Genomic DNA, 19,374 nt, shown 5'->3' with positions numbered 1-19,374 from the left:
GATGAATCACTTCACATTAGGCTGATGGCTGGGTGTGTCTGGGGAGGAGATGGCACCCGGAAGCAGGAGAAGGCAAGCCGGTGGAGGCAGTGCATTGCTTTAGGTGGTGGAGTCCATGCCTCAAACGGTCAGTCCTGTTCATGGTAAAAGGGGGACCTACTCAATATTAGGTGGGTGGTCAAAATGTTATGGCCGATAGAGGAGTATAATATGTAAAACTCATGTCGAGCAGAATATACCAATTTTGTTAAAGCTGAACTCCAGGTAAAGAATGAACACAAAAAATGCAGCTCTGATATATAGGAGATACATTTGTTAGCACAACTAATCCACAGGTGAAGAGTATTTATTATTTAGGTACTTATAAAAGCGCCGTCAATTTACGCAGCACTTTACATACAAAAATATTAATCATTCAACACCCTTTACAGTCAAGCTGAACAAAGAATGGACCCCCTCCTATTCTTCCAACATGGCACAGCCCCCGCTTTTGTGTTGGCTTATGCCGGTATGAAAGTAAAAAATGCACACAACGCCTCTGCTGTTGGGGGTAGTGTTCTGTCCGTGATCTAACTGCATGCTTTCTGCCACCAAAACCAATGCAAATCCATGTGCTCGAATGGACTTTAACATTTGTGTAAGCCTTATTTGTAAAGGAGGATAGATTGCTATTTCAATACTCCTCTGCATTTTAGTTATTTATTAAATACATGCCACAGTGCGGAGGCTTAGGGGGGGCCCGTCATTCATTCAGGTCATGTTGGGAGGCTTAGGAGGGCCTGTCATTCGTTTATACAGGCCACGGTGTGGGGGCCGGGTGTCGGCTGTGTGTCCTAGCAGGTTTTCTTTGCACAACTCAGAAGAAAACTCTAAGTTGACTGGGGTCTGCTCTTGGCTCCAAACCATTTTGAATTTTAATAGCCCTCCACTGGCTCAGCTTTTGGAATGTGCATTTTTTTCAAAGCAATATAGCTGTGGTAAGGACATCACTGCTTATTAAATTAACTCCTTAAGGCCCATTCACACCAGAAACCACTTTTTTGCATAAGCAGTGGCGTGCATATGACTCGCATTATTAAGATTGCATTTCCTTTGAAGTCACTTACATCTTTCTTTGGGCTTTCAAGTGCACTGCTTCGCATGCCGTTTGTTTTTTTGTACTGCACGAGTATGAACCATGCCCATAGGATAACCTGGATTTCTGCAATTGGAGCAAAGTCAAAAATGCATCTTATTATATCTGGTGTGAATGGGGCCCCTTAAAGTTTTGTTAACCAGCAAAAGTCAAAAACTGACCACGTGCCCCAATTATAATTTTTGAACGAATAAGCAAGCTGGTTTATTCAAGGAAGTGCACATAGCCAGGCTTTCCGATTTGAAGGTCCAGCACTTATACATTATTTCAGGGAACCTAAGTGAAATTGTAATAACACACCAGCAAGAACCAATAAAAAAGTACATTTAAAACAAAGTTTAATATCCAGGATCTAGAACGAAATAATGGAAAGGAAAGTATAAAGATAGGTTTGGCCATTTAGCATACAGTAAATCCAGTACACTACCATTTCAAAACAATTACACAAAGAAGGCTGGCCATGAAAACAGATTGAAGTCTACCATGTTGAAAAACTAAGCAGTCAAAGTAATGAAGTTCAGGGCTCTTTGAATAAAGCGTATGAGGCTCACATAAAACATGTCCATCTCTTTACTTGTAAGACCATCTTCTTCGCTGCTTCTCAGGGGATGTCTAAATCTCTTCTCAATATCGTTGTGCCAAATCACTTTGAATCTTGCTGCCTTAACAACGCCGGAAAGTGCCTTGGAGAGCTTTTTCCGATTAAATTCCTTTGGCGTCATCAACCACTCCTTTCTAGGAAGTATTGAGGACCAGATGAACTTTGTGTTGGGGTAAGACCTGATGAGAGTAGACAGGATTTGTTTCACTGAGAAGACTAAATTATTGTTCATATGCCCCAAATCACTTCCCCCTAGATGGATGACCAACACATCTGGGGCTCCTAGCTCAGCAAACTTTTCACGCAGGGCTGGCAACAGCTCGCTCCACTGCATGCCGGACTTGCCCATCCAATGGATTACGACATTTTCTGGTTCAAACCCCAGGTTCTCGCCATACGGAAACTTCTTTGCATCCTTAGCAGCCGAAGAAATTATGGAGTTTCCGACAATCCAAATCTGCTTAACTTCTGAAATGCAGAATTAAATATGTTTACTGTGTACCTGACAAGACTAGGGAGGATTATTTTTTTAATTACCACTTTAAATAACTCAAATATAAATCAAGGAGAGCAATAAGGAAATTTTTAAAAAGGGAACCCATTCGTTTTTAAAGCTGGACTTCAGGAAAACAAAGGAAATAAAGCTTTTGTGGATTTTATAAAGGGGAGCTAAAAAATTCACCATGGGTACCCACCGGAACTTGGATTTGACTTGGTATTCACTTCCAGCTGTCCCTGAACAGACATGATCAGGCTGGGGAAAATGATGCAGCACCGTCCGTTACGCTGCATCGCCCATGTGCCAACAAAGAGGAGATCAGTCTGCCGCTTATTTTCTTCACTTTCCAACACAGGCTGGGTGAGGGACAAGACTTGTAAGCGTTACAGAACTGCAGCCGAGATAAACCGGGTCTTCTACCCTGTCCGGCAGGGCCATGCTGGGAGATTGGACTGTGTAGTCTCAGAACTGGATGGACAAATACAAATATTTGCCAGGTAAAACCGCTCCTTTACATGCATTTTAAGGCCGTTTTCCTGGAGTTCAGCTTTAATTACATTGGGTACATCTATAGCCATGGACCATAAGATACATAAATACACAACATAGAAACTTAAAATGCTAAATTTGCCAACCAATAAACCCACTTAAAAAGGCAGTTTAAAAAAAAAAAAAAAAAACAGTATTTTGCTTCTCAATTATTTAAGTCGCTTTGACAATGGTGCAGATGCGCTTATCCTACCAAACATTGGTAATTGGAGCGTTAAAAGACTAATGGAGCCAAAGAAGCAAGTCCCCCATTTTAAAGTGCACCTACACTCTTGAGATTTGCCATCTTCCTGAAGAAAAAAAAAAAAAAAAAGGAACCATGTACTTCTGATGGGACTGCCTGCAAGCGACTGCTAGTGTAACCAGATTTGGTGATATCACTACTGTGCCGCTCAATGACCTCTTTGCTGGAGAGGAAGCTGTATCTGAGCACCTGCACTGCAAGGACCTGCCTACTTCACCCATTCTGTGAATATAAGTTTCCTCTACATCTCCTGCTGCCTCTTCAAGTCTTTAAAGCAGTAGCTTAGGCATAGGGAATAAAGGCCCTACCCTTGTACCAGGATGGTCCACTTATCCACTGGCAGTGGATGACAAGGATTGACAAGTCTGTAAAGAAGAAATGATTGGCTGCAGCGAGAACTTGCGCCTAGTCCTTGACTTTCCTTCTGGGAACAACTTTCACAGTACATGTGCTCTTGAACGTGGTTGTAAACCTCAGCTGTGAAATATGAACAAAGCATATCCTTCTATAGTGTGTACTTGCCTCGCTCCAGAGCACTGATCTCAGCTGCCTTGTTTCTCTGCAATCAGCATGAATCACATCTGACAAGTTTTCCTGACACCAAGGGAAAAGGTGACAGGGAGCGAGCTTCAGCACAGGATTGACAGCCTTAGCTCTGCCCCTTCCCTACAATCCGTTCTCAATTCAGAGCGTAGCTCTCAATCTGCAGAGTGACTTCAGCTCCCCATCTGCTTTTTTAGAGTCGAGAGATCATGTGCCAAATTCTACACTTTGATTGGATGTGAAAAAGAGGGCTGCAGATAAACCGTTGAAACTCACGTAGAAAGATTTGTTTCATCTTTGTGCATCACCTGAGGTGAGTCTCTTCACTGGGTATATCTAGGGTATACAAGCATTTTAAAGTGGTAGTAAACCCTTTACAATTCACTTTTTACTGCAGGTAAGCCTATAATACCTCTAGCTACCCCGGATATCTCCTAAACCTGCATGGTTTAGGAGGAATCGGCACCGAGGCAATGGCTCGTTTGTGCCGTTGCCGGCGGCTCCCGACATCGCAGCTCCGGCCAATCAGTGCCGGAGTGTGCGATACCCGGAAGTAACTCCGGGAGCAATGTTGCCATGTGGAGCCGTGTACTGGGACCACTGTGGGTGCTTCAATCTAAGATGAGCATTTCATAATGAGCTAGTATGCATAGCAGCTCATTATGCCTTTAGCTTGCAAGTTTTTTTCTTTAAAGCGGGGGTTCACCCAACAAAAAAAAAAATTTAACATGACATTCAGCCGAGTTGTCAGAATGACAATCGTTTTTTTTTTCAGTGCAGCACATACCTGGAAGCAGCGGTGAAAATACGGTATGTAATCTGCGGGACTGGGCGTTCCTAAGTGATTTACATCCTTACGACCGGCGCATACAGCGCATCACTAGTTGCCGAAAGAAGCCGGACTGCGAGTCGGCTCTATACGGCACCTGCGCACCGACGGTCGGCTTCTTTCGGCAACTAGTGACGCGCTGTATGCGCCGTTCGGATGGATGTCAATCACTTAGGAACACCCAGTCCCGCAGATTACATACCCGGAAGCGGCGGTGGAAATACGGCATTTGTGCTGCACTGGGGGGAAAAAAAAAGCCAATTGTCATTCTGACAACTCGGCTGAATGTCATGTTAAAAATTTTTTGGGTGAACCCCCGCTTTAAATACGATACCAGGCCTTAAGTTAGTTTAACACAGGATTGCCAACAAGCATGCAGTAATGGACTCATGAGAAACTGAATGTTATGAATGAACACTGGGGGGGGGGGGGGGGGGGGGGAGGAAATCAACTTTTACAACACGTCTACGCAAAAAGAATATTTATAATATAAAAAACACATCCAAAACCATTCTGCTTTACCATGAAAAAGGTCAGTCCAACTATATCAAATATTATCCCACCCAACGGCGTGGTGTGTTGCATCTCCTGGGGACTGCTGTGCCTACATCTGCCGATTTCCCAGGTCAGAAAAACAAAAACGGTCATAACGACGGCTGTAAGGGGTTCCATTGCTACCATTTAATAGGGCATGGAATACAACAGAAGGAGAAAGGTGTCCAGCAGCAGATTTTTAGGAATGATTAAAGCTTGTTACTGTAGTGCCAATGATAAGTCAGTTGCCAACTCATAAATGAATACTGATGCGCTCGTATTAACTCATGTGCAATGTGAACCGTACATACAATCAAGCAAAAAACCTGGTGAAGAAACTCAATATGTCAGTAGATCATGAAAAAGTCCTGATGATTGAATCAGTCTGCAGTTGCCAACAGATTCCCAAAACAACTTGTGAGGCGGATCTATCCAATCCGTGCAGGTTTACGAGCTGCACAAATAATTATACAACTCTAACCTTCAGATACAAACATTGCTAGGGGAATGGGTCAAGTTTGAGCAACCCGATATGGTGTCATCAAGTAGGATGGCCACTTGCCAACAAGTCAAAAGGTATTCATTGCAGTCTTTATTGGAGGTGGGAGGGGGAAAAAGCTTCACAAAACCCGAACAGAGCCTGTTAACCCAACTGAAGCACTGTGTACAAATGGGCAAGTGAGCAACAGAACTGGACTAGAGAGCAATGGAAGGTGGTGTCCTGGTCTAATAAATCACTTTTTTACATTTGGCAGATGGCTGGGTGTGTGAGGAAGAGGATGCAGGAGAAGGCAGTGTGATGTTTGAGGTAGTGGAGTCCATGCCTCAAAGGGTCAGTTTTGTCATGGCAAAAGAGGGACCTACTCATTAGGTGGGTGGTCAAAATGTTATGGCCGATAGATGCAATATAAAATGTAAAACTCATTACGTCAAGCAGAATATACTAATTGTGTTAAAGCTGAACTCCAGGTAAAGAACGAACAAAATTGATTTCAAATTGATCTTTCCAGACCGGCTAAATTGAGGCCAAGGTGGCATTGTTCTAGAAAGGATTCTCGTTCTGCTTTCAGATGGTTGCATTTAAAATGCATTGAAGAACTTAAGTACAAAATTAGTATTTGTGTTTTAACCCCTTCCCATCTGACATACAGCATCCCATTAAAAAGATCTGAAAGCCAGGGAACAGGAAGGATCGGTGATCATGTGACCACCGATTGGCTGTCACATGATCGGGAGCCAGTTCTGCCAGCTACCAAACATTAGAAGGGATTGAGAGCCGACACCTCTGTGCTGGGAACGCAGACAGAGCACGCTTCCAGCACAGAAAGCATTGGTGGTCAAGTGATGCATATGTGTAGCATGGAGTTTAAAAGCCCACCCTTTTGTCACCGTAGGGCCACAATAGGTTAAGCAACATGGTCTGTTCACAAACACGCAAGATCAGGGGTCCCGAAACTATAGCCCTCCAGTTCAGGAACTACAATTTCCATCATGCCTAGTAGTGCAAGATGTCAGTTCTACAATGCCTCATGGGATGTAAGTTCCGCAACAGCTGGGAGGGCCGTAGCTTCGAGATCCCCACGCAAGATGAATGAAAATACAAACTATTGGGTGTTAAAGAAATAGATTTTTATTAATCCAGCTTCACAACATGCAATCAAAAACACTTCAAATTCAATCTACATTGAAGGTAAATTATTGTATATGTGTATTTCTGAAATGCTAGAGAACAATCTGAAATCATCGAAAAACTTGACTGAACAAAAACAAAAACACAAAAATCACTACATCATGCCATATGAACTAAAAAGATCGTTGGGTATACACACTTATTTTCCCATGTGCTAAGCTTCAGCCTGCCCTAAAAAGGTGCACATTTCAACATTCAGTCTCAACAACCTTAGTAAGCACTTTCCCAATGCCATTGTTATCCTTTGGTCCTCCCCCCACAAACAAACTTTGCAGTCTTGCAAGAGCAGCAATTCCCTCATCCGTCATGCCGATTCAATGCTTTGACTGCTGACATCCTACTCTACATCAAAAAGGTGTAAAACCAACAGAATTTTGCCCCTCTAAGCTCTGCATGCTTGGTTTCACATCTCAATATTGCAGATGGGATGGGGGGGGGACCACCTTCATAGTTCTTGTATGTAAAGTTTTCCTTTAAAACGCATACAGGATAAGGCTGACTGCTCAAGTCCAGCTACATGTTATAACACTATTGCCCAAAAAAAAAAAAAAAAAAAAAAAAAAAGGATTTAGGTGGCTGTAAATCCAAATACTGTGTAGCCTAAAATGTGTATCGAAATCCCCAAAAATGTTGCAAATTAGAAATCCTCAGATGTGACACAATTTCCAAGCCCCTCCCCCTAGTGATCCTGTAAATGATACTTCCTGTCCTAGACCCGCTTAATGATCCTGTAAATGACTCCGTCCTAGTGATCCTGTAAATGACACTTCCTGTCATTAGCTTGCCTAGTGATCCTGTAAATGACACTTCCTGTCATTAGCTTGCCTAGTGATCCTGTAAAAGACACTTCCTGTCCTAGACCCGCCTAATGATCCTGTAAATAACACTTCCTGTCTTAGACCCGCCTAATGATCCTGTAAATGACACTTCCTGTCATTGGCTCGCCTAGTGATCCTGGAGCAAACAAAATTTTGTCATAGGGTGACAGTGTTCACAGTATTGTATCTATAAAGATGCTACATGGTCACCCTAAGACTACCGAATAACTCACTTTGCTATCTATTCATAACAGGGAGGATGAGGAATTTTCCAGTCTTCAAAAAAAAATAAAAAAAATAAAAACAGGAATAATGTAACTGAAATAGGGCAGCACAGGAAGTAATCAGCTCACGTGATTTCTAGCAGGATTAACAGGTAATGTTTCTGTACTTCTCAAACATTTTTCAACAGTAGATTTAACAGACCTTACGTGGCCAAAAAAAATTATGGTATATAAACACCTACATTTTTATCAAAATGACATCAGAAGGCTTACTCAGGAACAATGCAATTTGCACCAAAACTGAAGTATATAAACTCTTTATTCAGAGTTGACATAAAAGGGCTTTCCTAAAATAAAAATTCTACATAACGCAAGTAATTTACCCTTAATTACGGTCTCAGTTTGAGCCTGAAACCAGCTCTCAATTATCAAACTGAACAGGAATCAATTTCTTCCTAACTGGGGAAACTGTATGGAACATCTCCGAAGTGTCATTTTCTGATCCGATTTTCCCCACTACAACCTGGATGAGTCAACAAAGTTATTCCTACCCCCAACTGTCCAATGTTACCATGGGGGGGGAATTTTTTTTAAACTTGTGGCAAAGGGCACCCCATTTATCGTGGCGATTATAACAGACTGTTACTCAGCACACAGGAAGACTGAATGAACAAGCATTTACAAGGCAGAAGCTGGTAACTACTCAATGTATTTAAATTTCATATGATTAAAGCGGTATTAAACCCGAAACCAAAAATGTCATATTGCAGCTTACCAAATTAAAATGTGGTGGCTGCATTACTCAAAATATGGTCCTCTTGGCCAATCGAAATGTGAATTCTATACCTCTCCTCTGGTTGGTTCCTACGACTTCCAACACCTTTTTTTCCCCTACAGCTGGCTACCCAATCAACCTAGTTTCTCCTCCTTGGTCAACCACCTTTTCTCTCCTTCCATAACTTACAGGAACAGATAACCCAGTAACCACGATTATGGTCTCCACAAAACCAAGCATACCTTTGTCCATTTGAACTGCTTATATAGAAACCTTAAAGACATGCTCTTATCGGCATTGCTTGGAGACCCTACCATGGGCTGCTTTATCTCCACCATATTGTTTTTTTGTCACAATTCAAACTTTTTCTGCTCTTTGATACCCCATGTTTTTTGGGTTTGCCTTCAGTTTCTTGTTGGGTAGTCTGTTACACCACTACACACCTTTGAAAAACTCAATAATTCACGTAAAAAAAAAAAAAAAAAAAAAAAAAAAAAAGAATCAAAAAAAAATTACACCCCTGAAGATCATTCTACCAGATCAGTCCTTCATGTATATATATATAGCTGAAGAGCACCCAGCTAACATGTCAATTTTAAACTAGTAACCCAATGACTATGGTAAGCATACACTATAAAGCCAAAAAAAAAAATCTGTGCCCCCCTCCTTTTGAAGGGAATAGGCCTATTGTCACTTTATACCAGTGGTAATCAACCCTGTCCCCACGGCCTACTAACAGGCCAGGTTTTTTGCATTACCTTTGGGGAGATACAGACTAGAATACTGCAATCACCGAGCAGCAAATGATATCACCTGTGATGCGTTTCAGTTATCTTGCTAACCTGGCCAGTTAGTGGGCCCCGATTTATACCTTCAACAAAAGGCTTTCAGAATGGCCTATGTGGAAAAGCTCAGCAACTTTTGATATGGTGCCACCATATAGAACACCTTTCAAGGCCCCTTCTGTTAAGGGAAGCAGGAGGGGGAAATGCTGTTAAATGAACTGGAAACACACAGCCGATCGCTCACCCCAACCTAATCTTGTGAAAGGGAGCCAATCATGACATCTAAAAACAGAACACAAGGGGTGCCAGCTAAATGCAACATTAATGGGTTTATTACCATTAAAAAGCCAAATACAAACTAATAATCATCAAATCACAGGGCTTATTTACAGCCACATTGGATGGAAGCCATCCACCGTAAGAGCCTTTAGTGACAGTAAACAATGCGTGGTCAGTGAGGCAACCAAGATTAATGATCCATGAAGTGAGGAGAGCCACTGTGGAACAAAGGGCAGGATGTGACGTCACATATGGGACGGACTTGTTGCTCACAATATTGATGCTGCACTTAGCTGGCCGCCCTTGTGTTTTATTTTGCAATGAAAAGGTCCATGTCTCAGGTGGAGCTGCCTACTGAAGTACAAAACCATTCCTACGGGATTTTTAGGAACACCTTATGAACGATTTATGAACTACATATGCTATCTTCATATCCATCTAGGGGGAAAGAGACCAATGTGAATGGTGCATTAGCATTTGTTGCGCCACAATTTAATTTGTTGTTTCCACCATCTGAAAAACTAAGGAACTGCTATAGCAGTAAAGGGATGGACAATTTCTAAATTTTAGCCAGTTTTGTGGAATGAGAAGTTTCAAAATGAAAAGAGTACAGATATTTTTGGCCAAATAGTGTATAAACGCTCTGCAATTTGGATTGAAATGACTTGTTTAATGAATGTTTACTATGAATACACATCACAGTAATAACAGATAGGCTAACCCAAATCTGCTACTCCAATTCATAGGGTCTTTGTCAAATAGTCTTTGATTTTTGTGTTGAAGATGTCCAGCTCCATGTCAGTAATGCCAGCGCCAATTCTCTTCCTGTACGAGGTGTTCAACCTCTGCTCAACTCCTTCATGCGTGATCACCCCGAAGCCGCACTTGTCCGCGATGCTTGAGACCATACTGTTAAACTGCAATCTCGTCTTATCCAGAGGGGTCATCAGCCACGACAACTTGGGCAGGACTTCTGACCACACAAACTTTATGTCCGGGTACTGCCTACTGAGCTGAGAAAAGTCCTTTCTCACACAATCAACCAGCTTGAAATAGCTTAAATGCTCTAAATCATTGCCCCCCAAGTGAATGATTATCATGCTCGGCATTCCTAATATGGCCATGGTCTCACTCAGCTCCGATCGCAAATCGCGCCACTGCAGAATGGCCTTGCCCATCCAGCAAACGGTAAAGTTTTTCTTTTCAAATCCGAGGTCCTTGCCAAAAGAGCAAGCCTTGGCTCTCTGACCAGCCAAAGATATGACAGTGTTCCCGATGATCCAAATCTGCTTAGCTTCTGTAATGAAGAATTAGATAAGTTTATGCGTACTTACTAAAACCAAAAAAAAATGTATATTTATCGATGTTGGGCAGATTAATGTTTTTTTTTTAACTTATTCGGGCAAATATGAAAAGTAATATTTCATTTACAGCATGCAGGTGTTAAGCAGCCAGGTAAAGAGGGGCTTCTGTCAGCACCTTTTAAAGGCTGAACTGTGAAACTAACCTGAGCAGCAGAGATCAGACTGCAGAGATTAAGGACTACTCACTAACACGGGGTAGCCTGCCTTACAGTTTAACAAAAAAAAATGCATTTCTTGCTAGGTCAGGTTGTCCGTGCTCCAGGTTTGCTCCCTTCACCTGCAAAGGCAACTCAAAACCACCTACTTTGTCTGCCTTTAGGCAATAGAGGAAAAAATCACTTCAGAGAAGCCCACCCCTACCTCAACCTAACAAAACGTTAAACCTTAACCATGAACTCAACCCCTCACTTGTCTCAATATCCAAATTCCTCACTCCTCTCAAGACTGCCTGTTGCCCACCTCGTCACCTCCCACGTCCCAACTACAGGACTTCTCCAGAGCCTCTCCTATCCTTTGAGGCTGCCTACCCCAATTTGTCTGGCTATCCTATATATTGCCTGGCTTTAGGTGGAAAATCGAAACTCAATTTCTAAAATGAAAGCTTATCTCAACGCTACACAAATTAAATCTTACTTACTCCAACTCCTCAGACAGATGCCCACCCCCCTTTGTTGTAAGCTCCCAGGACCCCCTAACCTTCATCCCGAGACAGTTACCCATCACCTTTGTTATAAGCTCCCACAAGGACCCCCCTAACCTTCATCCCCATACAGCTGCCCATCACCTTTATTGATGTAAGCTCCCACAACCAGGATCACCCCAACCTTCATCCCCAGACAGCTGCCCATCACCTTCATTGTAAGCTCCCAAAAACAGGACCCCCTAACCTTAATACCCAGACACCTGCCCGTCTATTATTGTAAGCTCCCAGAACCCCTAACCTTCATCCCCAGACAGCTGTCCATCACCTTTATTGTTGTAACCGCCTAACCCTCTTTTCTTTAGTCATATTTTAACAAAGACAGTCGTATATCGAGAGGCATTTTGCAAACCAAGCGCTATATAACTCCTGTACAACAGTGGTCACCAGATGCGGCCCTGTGCTTCGTTTTATCTAGCCCTTGGGGCACCTTTTCATCTGAGCACATGGCCCTTGGGGCATAATTCCCTCATAACCACAATTCCTCTTAATGACACCAATTGAGCTCAATGACACCAATGATGGGAAGTGGTTCCTCAACGACACCGATAGGGTACAATTCATATCACCGATACCAAAGATGGGGCATTGTTTTTTTCCCCACTGATGTTGGGACCTTTTCTACTCCCACTGGCCACAGTCCTTCCCCCAAAAAGTCTAAGCGATAGTAAACTGGCCCTCGGCTTAGAACGATTGGAGACCCCTGCTGTATACCATTGCACCCCCCCCCCCCCCCCCCGAAATTGTATTTCTTGCTTGTGTGATTGGCTCACCGATTTTCCCAAAAGTTTGCACCAAGTCAGACTTTGGGCATCCCTTGCAAACGGAATTTGTTTTGGTGAGATACTCTCAAAAGGGAAACCGTTTAAAAGGATGCAGACCCTGCAACTTTCCCCCATTAGAGCTCTGCAGGTGCAGCAGCTGAAAAAAAAAATCAATTCCATAATGATTCCCTCTGCACATAGACACAAACTTATTTCTTCAGAATAGCAAAAGGCAGTTACCGGTACTTAAAATCCTTTCAATGAACATAGATGACTTGGATGGGAATTTTTTTGGCTTAAAAAGCAAACCCTTGGTTTTTTCACCCCATCACTGACCAGCCACCCAGTTAAATTCACCTGAGCCCGTTCGTTCCCGAAGACATGCAAACCCTCTGGCCAGGGTCTCGGCTCTAGATTGGATAGATTGATAGCAGCAGGAGCCAATGGTTGCACTATCAATTAAATTTAACGACACGGGCGACAGGGCCGAGTTTGGCATTCTGGGTCTATGAATGCAAATGCTGGACTCAGGAGCGTGCCCGTATGGTAACCCCCAGGGAGAGTGCTTCTCCTAGGGGGTTCTCTGATGCGAGGGAGGAGCCACGAGAGCCACTGGGGGACCCCAGAAGTCGAGGATCGGGGCCACGCTATGCAAAACGAACTGCAGTGGAGGAAAGTATGATTACATTTTTTTAAAACACAAGGGTTTGCAACCCCTATAACAAAGGGTTTATTTTCAGCCGAATTTAAATTATTATTTTAAATGCAATGTGTAGCCTTACTTGAATCTTGGTACCCATTGTGTATTCCTCCCATATCTGCAGTAATACTGCGTGACACAAATGTTGCCAGAGACCAGTCACTGCTGCTCTCGACTAGTGCAGGATGACTGCTCTGGTCTCCGCCTACTCCTGTAGTGTCCTGCAGGAAGCTTGTAGTGGGTGGAGCCTGCTGGGTCCCTCCCACAGCTCTGTTCTCAGCAGAGACTTTGTACTGTACAGTATTAACGCCACTTGTTTCACAACGTACAATCTGGGTGTGTAAAGGCAATTCAGTGCCTTTACACAGTAGATTTATAAGCTTTGAGGTTAATGGAGTATAACTGAATACTTTTTGTGCCTGTATTTTGGCTTTAATGCAAAGGTAAAATTCAGCAACACACACTTTAGGAAACACAAAATATTTAACACTTGGTGTATTAATTTCATCACTCAGGCATGCTGTGCTTTCCAAAGTAAAATCCTTGCAATGTCAGAAGCCCATAGGGCACACAAGCACATGCTCCACCTTTGTTATGTTTTAGGTTGCAATGTAAAAAGAGGGTGCACTGGTACCATCACATGCTACTTTATTTCATTAACAAAAGAAATAATAAAAACGCTTTAAATGCTCATCTGACTATAGCAGTGGTTAACCCTCTACTGCCGTGACCCCTTGATAAAATTTCCTAAAGCGGTGGTTCACCCTCAATAACATTCTAGCATTAAATTAAGCATAGTAGCGCGAGCTACAGTATGCCTTTATTTTTATTTTTTAGCCCCGTACTCACTGTTTAATCCTATAGTGAAGATTCAGACTCCCCGCGGGGAATGGACGTTCCTATCCAGAGGGAAGATGATTGACGGCCGGCTATGGCACGTCACGCTCCCCGAAATTAGCCGGAGTAGGTCTCGGCTCTTCACGGTGCTATACTGCGCCTGCGCACAGACTAGGCGCAGTGCCGAGCCAAGTCCTATTTCGGCTATTTCCGGAGAAGCGTGACGCGCCAGAGCCGGCCGTCAATCATCTTCCCTCTGGATAGGAACGTCCATTCCCCGCGGGGAGTCTGAATCTTCACTATAGGATTAAACAGTGAGTACGGGGCAAAAAATAAATAAAAGCATACTGTAGCTCACGCTACTATGCTTAATTGAATGCTAGAAAAAAAGAATTATAGGGTGAACCCCCTCTTAAGTTGTGGGGACCCCTGACCGTAAAATAATTATCATAGCGTGAGTTGTCAGCACCCAAGTAATTTACGACCCCTAACCCGCGGACATTTAGCGCTTCCCGAGTCTCTTCCACTCATACAGTATTAAAACCCCTTATGGTACATTTTAGGATGTACCACTCTTTGTTCTCCTTTCGTTCCCTTTTATCTCTCTATCCAGGAACAGCCCAGCTGGGCGGCCACAGGCTCCAGGGACAGCCCTGCTGGGCAGCCACAAAAGGGCTGGGAGAGGAACAGCCCGGGATTCAGTGACCCCTGGCAAATCATCATTTGACCCCCAGGTTGAGAACCACTGCTCTAGAGGAATGGCCTCTGAAATGAATTCTGCTGACTGCAGAGACTTCTCACTACACAAATCTGATCACCCCGTACAAGATTAAGGCATTACAAATGTCAACACAAAAAAAAAAGGGGGGGGCCTTTGCCAGCTGATGAAAGGTCTCAAACTGGACTTTGGACCAACCCACACAGACCAGGAAGGTGGCAAAAAAAAAAAAATCCTAAGGTGGTGACATGGGCACAAAAACACCATTTACTTCCTGACCACTTCAATACCGGACCCTTTCACCCCCTTCCTGCCCAGGACAAATTTTCAGCGCTGTCACACTTTGAACAACAATTACTCAGTCATGCAACACTATACTCATGAATTTTTTTTTCATACAGCTTTCTCTTGGTAGTATTTAATCACAACTGGGTTTATTTGTTACCTATATAAAAACACAAGGAAAAAAACCCACACTTTGTTATACAATTTTGCAACGGTTTTACTTAATAAATTTAAGCCAAAATGTATTCTGCTCCATTGCTTTAGTAAAAATATCTCAAATCAGTGTATATTAGTCTGTGTGAAAGAGCTTACAAACATTGGAATACATATCTGAAAATCAGTTGTGATGTACTGACAAGCCTATAATTATTGGAGGCTCGAAAATATCAGGGTAGTACAAGAATCCCCCCAAAATGACCCGTTGTGGAAAGTAGACAGTCCAAGGTATTTAGTAAGAGGTATGGCGAGTTTGTAATTTTGGGTCACTTTTTTTTTTGAAAACCAAGATATAAAATTTCATTCGCCGCTTTTGGATGAGGGTTTCACACATTTATATATTTTTGGTCACAATGGTTAACATTGTCAAAGACGCTAGTTTTTCCCTACTGAACAAACCAGTGTAAAAATGTTCCGACTTACCCAGACGTTAATATACTTTATGTTCCTAGTGGCCAAAGTTGCCATTGCCACAGCATGGAAAAGCCCCGTTGTAGACATTGCATTAAAAACGTAAAAGTACGTGGAACATGCTAAATGAAAAGATAGTGAGCGTTCTGCGTGAAAAACAACCCCTTTCCGATAAAATATGGTCCCCCTGCCTTACCCATTTACAGGTCCCCGATGACCAACAGGGTTCCCACATGGATTGAGCCTTTTATTCAGCTTCCTTCTTTCCCTTTCACAATTATGTGAAAACTTTGGCATCATGTTTGGCTTCTTTTTTAACCCAGACACTCCTGGGTATATATTTTTGGGAACATGGTCCCCCATATGGGACATTTGTAATGTTTGAGAGTTTAAAGTGCCTTAATTATCACACAATATGGGTAAGAGGCACTACCGCCACCTGTACCAATTTATTGTTATGCCCACCTTCGTAATGTTGTGCACCCGTGACCACGTTATTTCTCACTTGCATAATTCACTAGGTGGTTAGCCGGATGGGTTGCCTCGCAGTTTATGATGTTCCAACCCTTTATATGTAGTTTATAATCAGTTACTGTCCCCCCTTATTACACAAGTCTAAGTGTGTTGAGGGGCCTCATGGCAGACCTAACCTGTGTGTTATGGTCTTCACTAGGTTCCCATTAAGCCTCACATTTGTCTCTCGTTACATGCTTGGAGCGTGTGAGGATTGTTCGCTGCTTTACCAAAATGATCTTTGTCATCTAGAAACAATAAAAACTATTGACAAATAAAAATAAGTTTTTTAATTCACTTTTACATACACGAGAGCAGTACAGTGTCACCCTGTGACTGGTGTGGTGGTGATCAGGAAGACCAAATGGTGACACTACGCAAAAAAACAAAGGTCACTAGAGCAGTACAGTGTCACCATAATGGCTGGTGTGGTGGCAATTAGGAAGACCAACTGGTGACTGTACACAAAAAACATATCGTCAGCAGTAGTGTCACCATAATGACACTATGCTGCTCTGGGGGAGCCAATACGGATTTTTCCCCACACTAGGATAGTCAATACAGTGATCAACACTATCAATCATTTTACTTTGTGAAGGGCATTTATTCTTGTGCCACCGTGTACTACTGTGATTGGTCACAGCCATTATATGGTAAAGGACTGCTGCGATTGGTCCTGTATCATGTGATGACTGTGACCAATCACAGATCACAATAGTACACAATGGCTATGAATAACCGAGTCATTGTGTACAACTGATGGACAATGACCTGTGTTCAGGAGGTACACAAGTGGGAAATAGAACTTCCATCTGGGATATAACGGCATCCACCTGGCCGTATTACTGCAATATGCTGGTCGGGAAGCGGTTGCAATTCTCTGAAATGAACAAAACATATCCCTCTATAGCCGTGGTCATCAACCCTGTCCTCAGGGCCCACTAACAGGCCAGGTTTGCAAGATAACTGAAATACATCACAGGAGATATAATTTGCTGCTCAGTGAATGCAGTATTCTAGTCTGCATCTCCGAGGTAATACGTAAAAGCTGGCCTGTTAGCGGGCCCTGAGGGTGGATGACCACTGCTCTATAGTGTGCACTAGTCTCATTGCAAAACCCTTAGTGTGGTTTGTCTGCTCGCCCCTTTTTTTTTTACCATCTGCATGAAAATTTTCAGCGACAGCCCCGTCTCTTCCTTCGGCACCCAGTAGGTGAAAGACTCAGCTGTGTATGTTTCCCTAGAAGACAGTGTAGAGGGGACTGTGTCCATGCCTTCCGGGTTCTCGGATTACTCTCAGCTCACTGATCTGCAGTGTTTGACATCAGATCCCTGCCCCCTGCAGCAGAGAGAATGCGGTGCTTATTCTGCACTTTGAAAAGCTGTAGAGGAACGGAGGGCTGAGGATGAACAGGTACAACTTTATGTAGGAGGATTGGTTTAATCTCTGTGCATCACCCGAGCCCAGTCATTTCACTCGACATATGCAAGGATTTACAACCAGGTTAAAATGTTTCTTCTGGCAAAAAAAGAAATTAAACTGCAACATTCCAATAAAATATGCACAGTGATAATATTCGTATTGTTAGCTTAAGTGGTTTAAATTACCTGATGATCTTGCTTTGCTCCCGATCACCACTGGAAGGTCCAGGCCAACGCTCTTCAGCCGCTACTGAAATCCCTGAATCACCCAAGTGTTGGCCACACCTGGATAGCTGAGCCGCTTCATTAAAGCTGAACTCCGGCATAAGCGAGTATTGTGTAAATGAACACGTTCATGTGTATTAACTAGACTCCTGGTATACTTTGTGTACTTTTTCCAGATCCTGTGTGAAACCATGCCGTAGTGCAGAGGTCATGGCTACTCTGTCCCCCTTTTGTAGGGTAGGTCCTGTATCTCACTGCTATTTTTACAAGGTCATATCTTGAGTTTGCAGAGGCATTTGTTGCTCAAAGTGGATTTATATCATTACCGGTTACTAAGGAATAAGTAATGTTTTTTGCCCAGAGTTCAGCTTTAAGTGTGCATTAAATGTATGTACGTTACTCTAGTGCGCATGCGCTGTTAGAGCCCACACTAACAGCGCAGAGCTGACATGCAAATACCCCCACGCTAACCACTTTTTTTTTATATCAGAGCAGGGGGAAATGCCTGTCCCATCGTTCATGACATTCATCAGGGAAGAGACATACACCGAGGGGTTAGGGCAGATATATGACCGCAAATAAATACGAAAAATAAAATAAAAAGTAATTTTAAATAAAATACTAGGGAGGAGGCAATCTGAGGTACCATTTGGCTTGTGTTTAATAGGTTGACTTTTTTATATACTTTGAGAGCAGCAAGGAGGTGGCCAAAGCTGCATACGGTGACAAAAAGCGTACTTTGTAAGTGGCAGATTTATTGCAAGGGGTTACACCATCCAATATGGAAGGGGTTCTTAAACCTGGGGTCCATGTGTTTCAGTGGGTCTGATTAAAATTAACATTTGCATTCAGAATACAGCCTCCTCATCCCAATCAATAGTTTAGCTCCGTTTATATCGGCGCGATTTGACAGGTCAAAATCGTAGCTTATTGTCAGTGTTCTGTCAAAATAGCCAACTCGTTGAAATCCCCAACCAAGTCACGTCCGGTGACTCCAGCATCAGTAAATGGAGATTTTGACGAGTTGGCCGCTTTGACAGAACAGCAGCAGCCTATCGAGGACGTGGCTGTTTTGACAGAACAGTGGCTAAGGAAAAAAAATTGTTGCCGCCTTGGAGGCGGCCATGTTGGTTACTAGCAGGTGAACAATGTCCGCTCATTGTGTACTGCAGCCAGGGTTTTGTTAAAACAGCAAATGCGTCCAAATCTCCCATTACTGATGGTGAAGAGACACTTGAATGGCCGTGGTTGGAGATTGACAAGTTGGCCGTTTTGACAGACCACCAGGCAATTGGAGCGTCCCAATTGGTGCGACACCACAGCGATTTCCAAACGTAGGTCCTGCACTACTTTTGGCAAATTCAGGGGTGACTTTGATTGACATTTGTGCAAGAACCCGTTTTCAAGTCACCCCCGAAGTCAGACTGAAAACGGCTTTGGAATCGTGCGTTCAGGTTAAGTTGCACGAATTTCAAAGCGGTTGCCAGTGTGAACGAAATGATAAAATAAAATGCACCCCGTCGCTGCTTCTAGCAGACCGCCAAGCGTCTCTTGATCGTTCTCTGCACAGCTACCATCTTGTGCCACTCCATAAGAGCGAGTAGGAATTTTCATTTTCTAGTTGTAGTAATAGAAATGGTAGCTTTGGGCAGAATTAGAACACTTAATATGCAATGTATTTAATTTTTGTAAAGTGTAATTTTCATGAAAAGGAG

The 19,374-nt window shown here is 43.0% G+C and overlaps 1 protein-coding gene across 15 annotated transcripts in view; it reads right to left on the bottom strand.

Annotated features, from left to right (window-relative positions):
* The window catches only part of LOC120943001 (nuclear factor 7, ovary-like), a 166,985-nt gene that overhangs the window by 114,319 nt on the left and 33,292 nt on the right, over nucleotides 1-19,374 (bottom strand). The window contains exon 9 of one of the 15 annotated variants that reach the window (XM_040356028.1): nucleotides 1,457-2,204. The exons of 13 other annotated variants lie outside the window; for them this stretch is intronic. In XM_040356028.1, the coding sequence (XP_040211962.1) occupies nucleotides 1,630-2,204 (575 nt within the window). In that variant the 3' untranslated portion in view covers nucleotides 1,457-1,629. Of the gene's footprint in view, nucleotides 1-1,456; nucleotides 2,205-10,121; nucleotides 10,803-19,374 lie in introns of those variants that run through there. One more of the 15 variants, XM_040356034.1, reaches the window with a different exon arrangement.

The sequence above is a fragment of the Rana temporaria genome, chromosome 6 (genome assembly GCF_905171775.1).
Source record: "Rana temporaria chromosome 6, aRanTem1.1, whole genome shotgun sequence".
NCBI classification, from domain to species: Eukaryota; Metazoa; Chordata; class Amphibia; order Anura; family Ranidae; genus Rana; species Rana temporaria.
The sequence above is the reverse complement of the archived record's forward strand: the minus strand, read 5'-3'. Positions and strand labels throughout refer to the sequence as shown.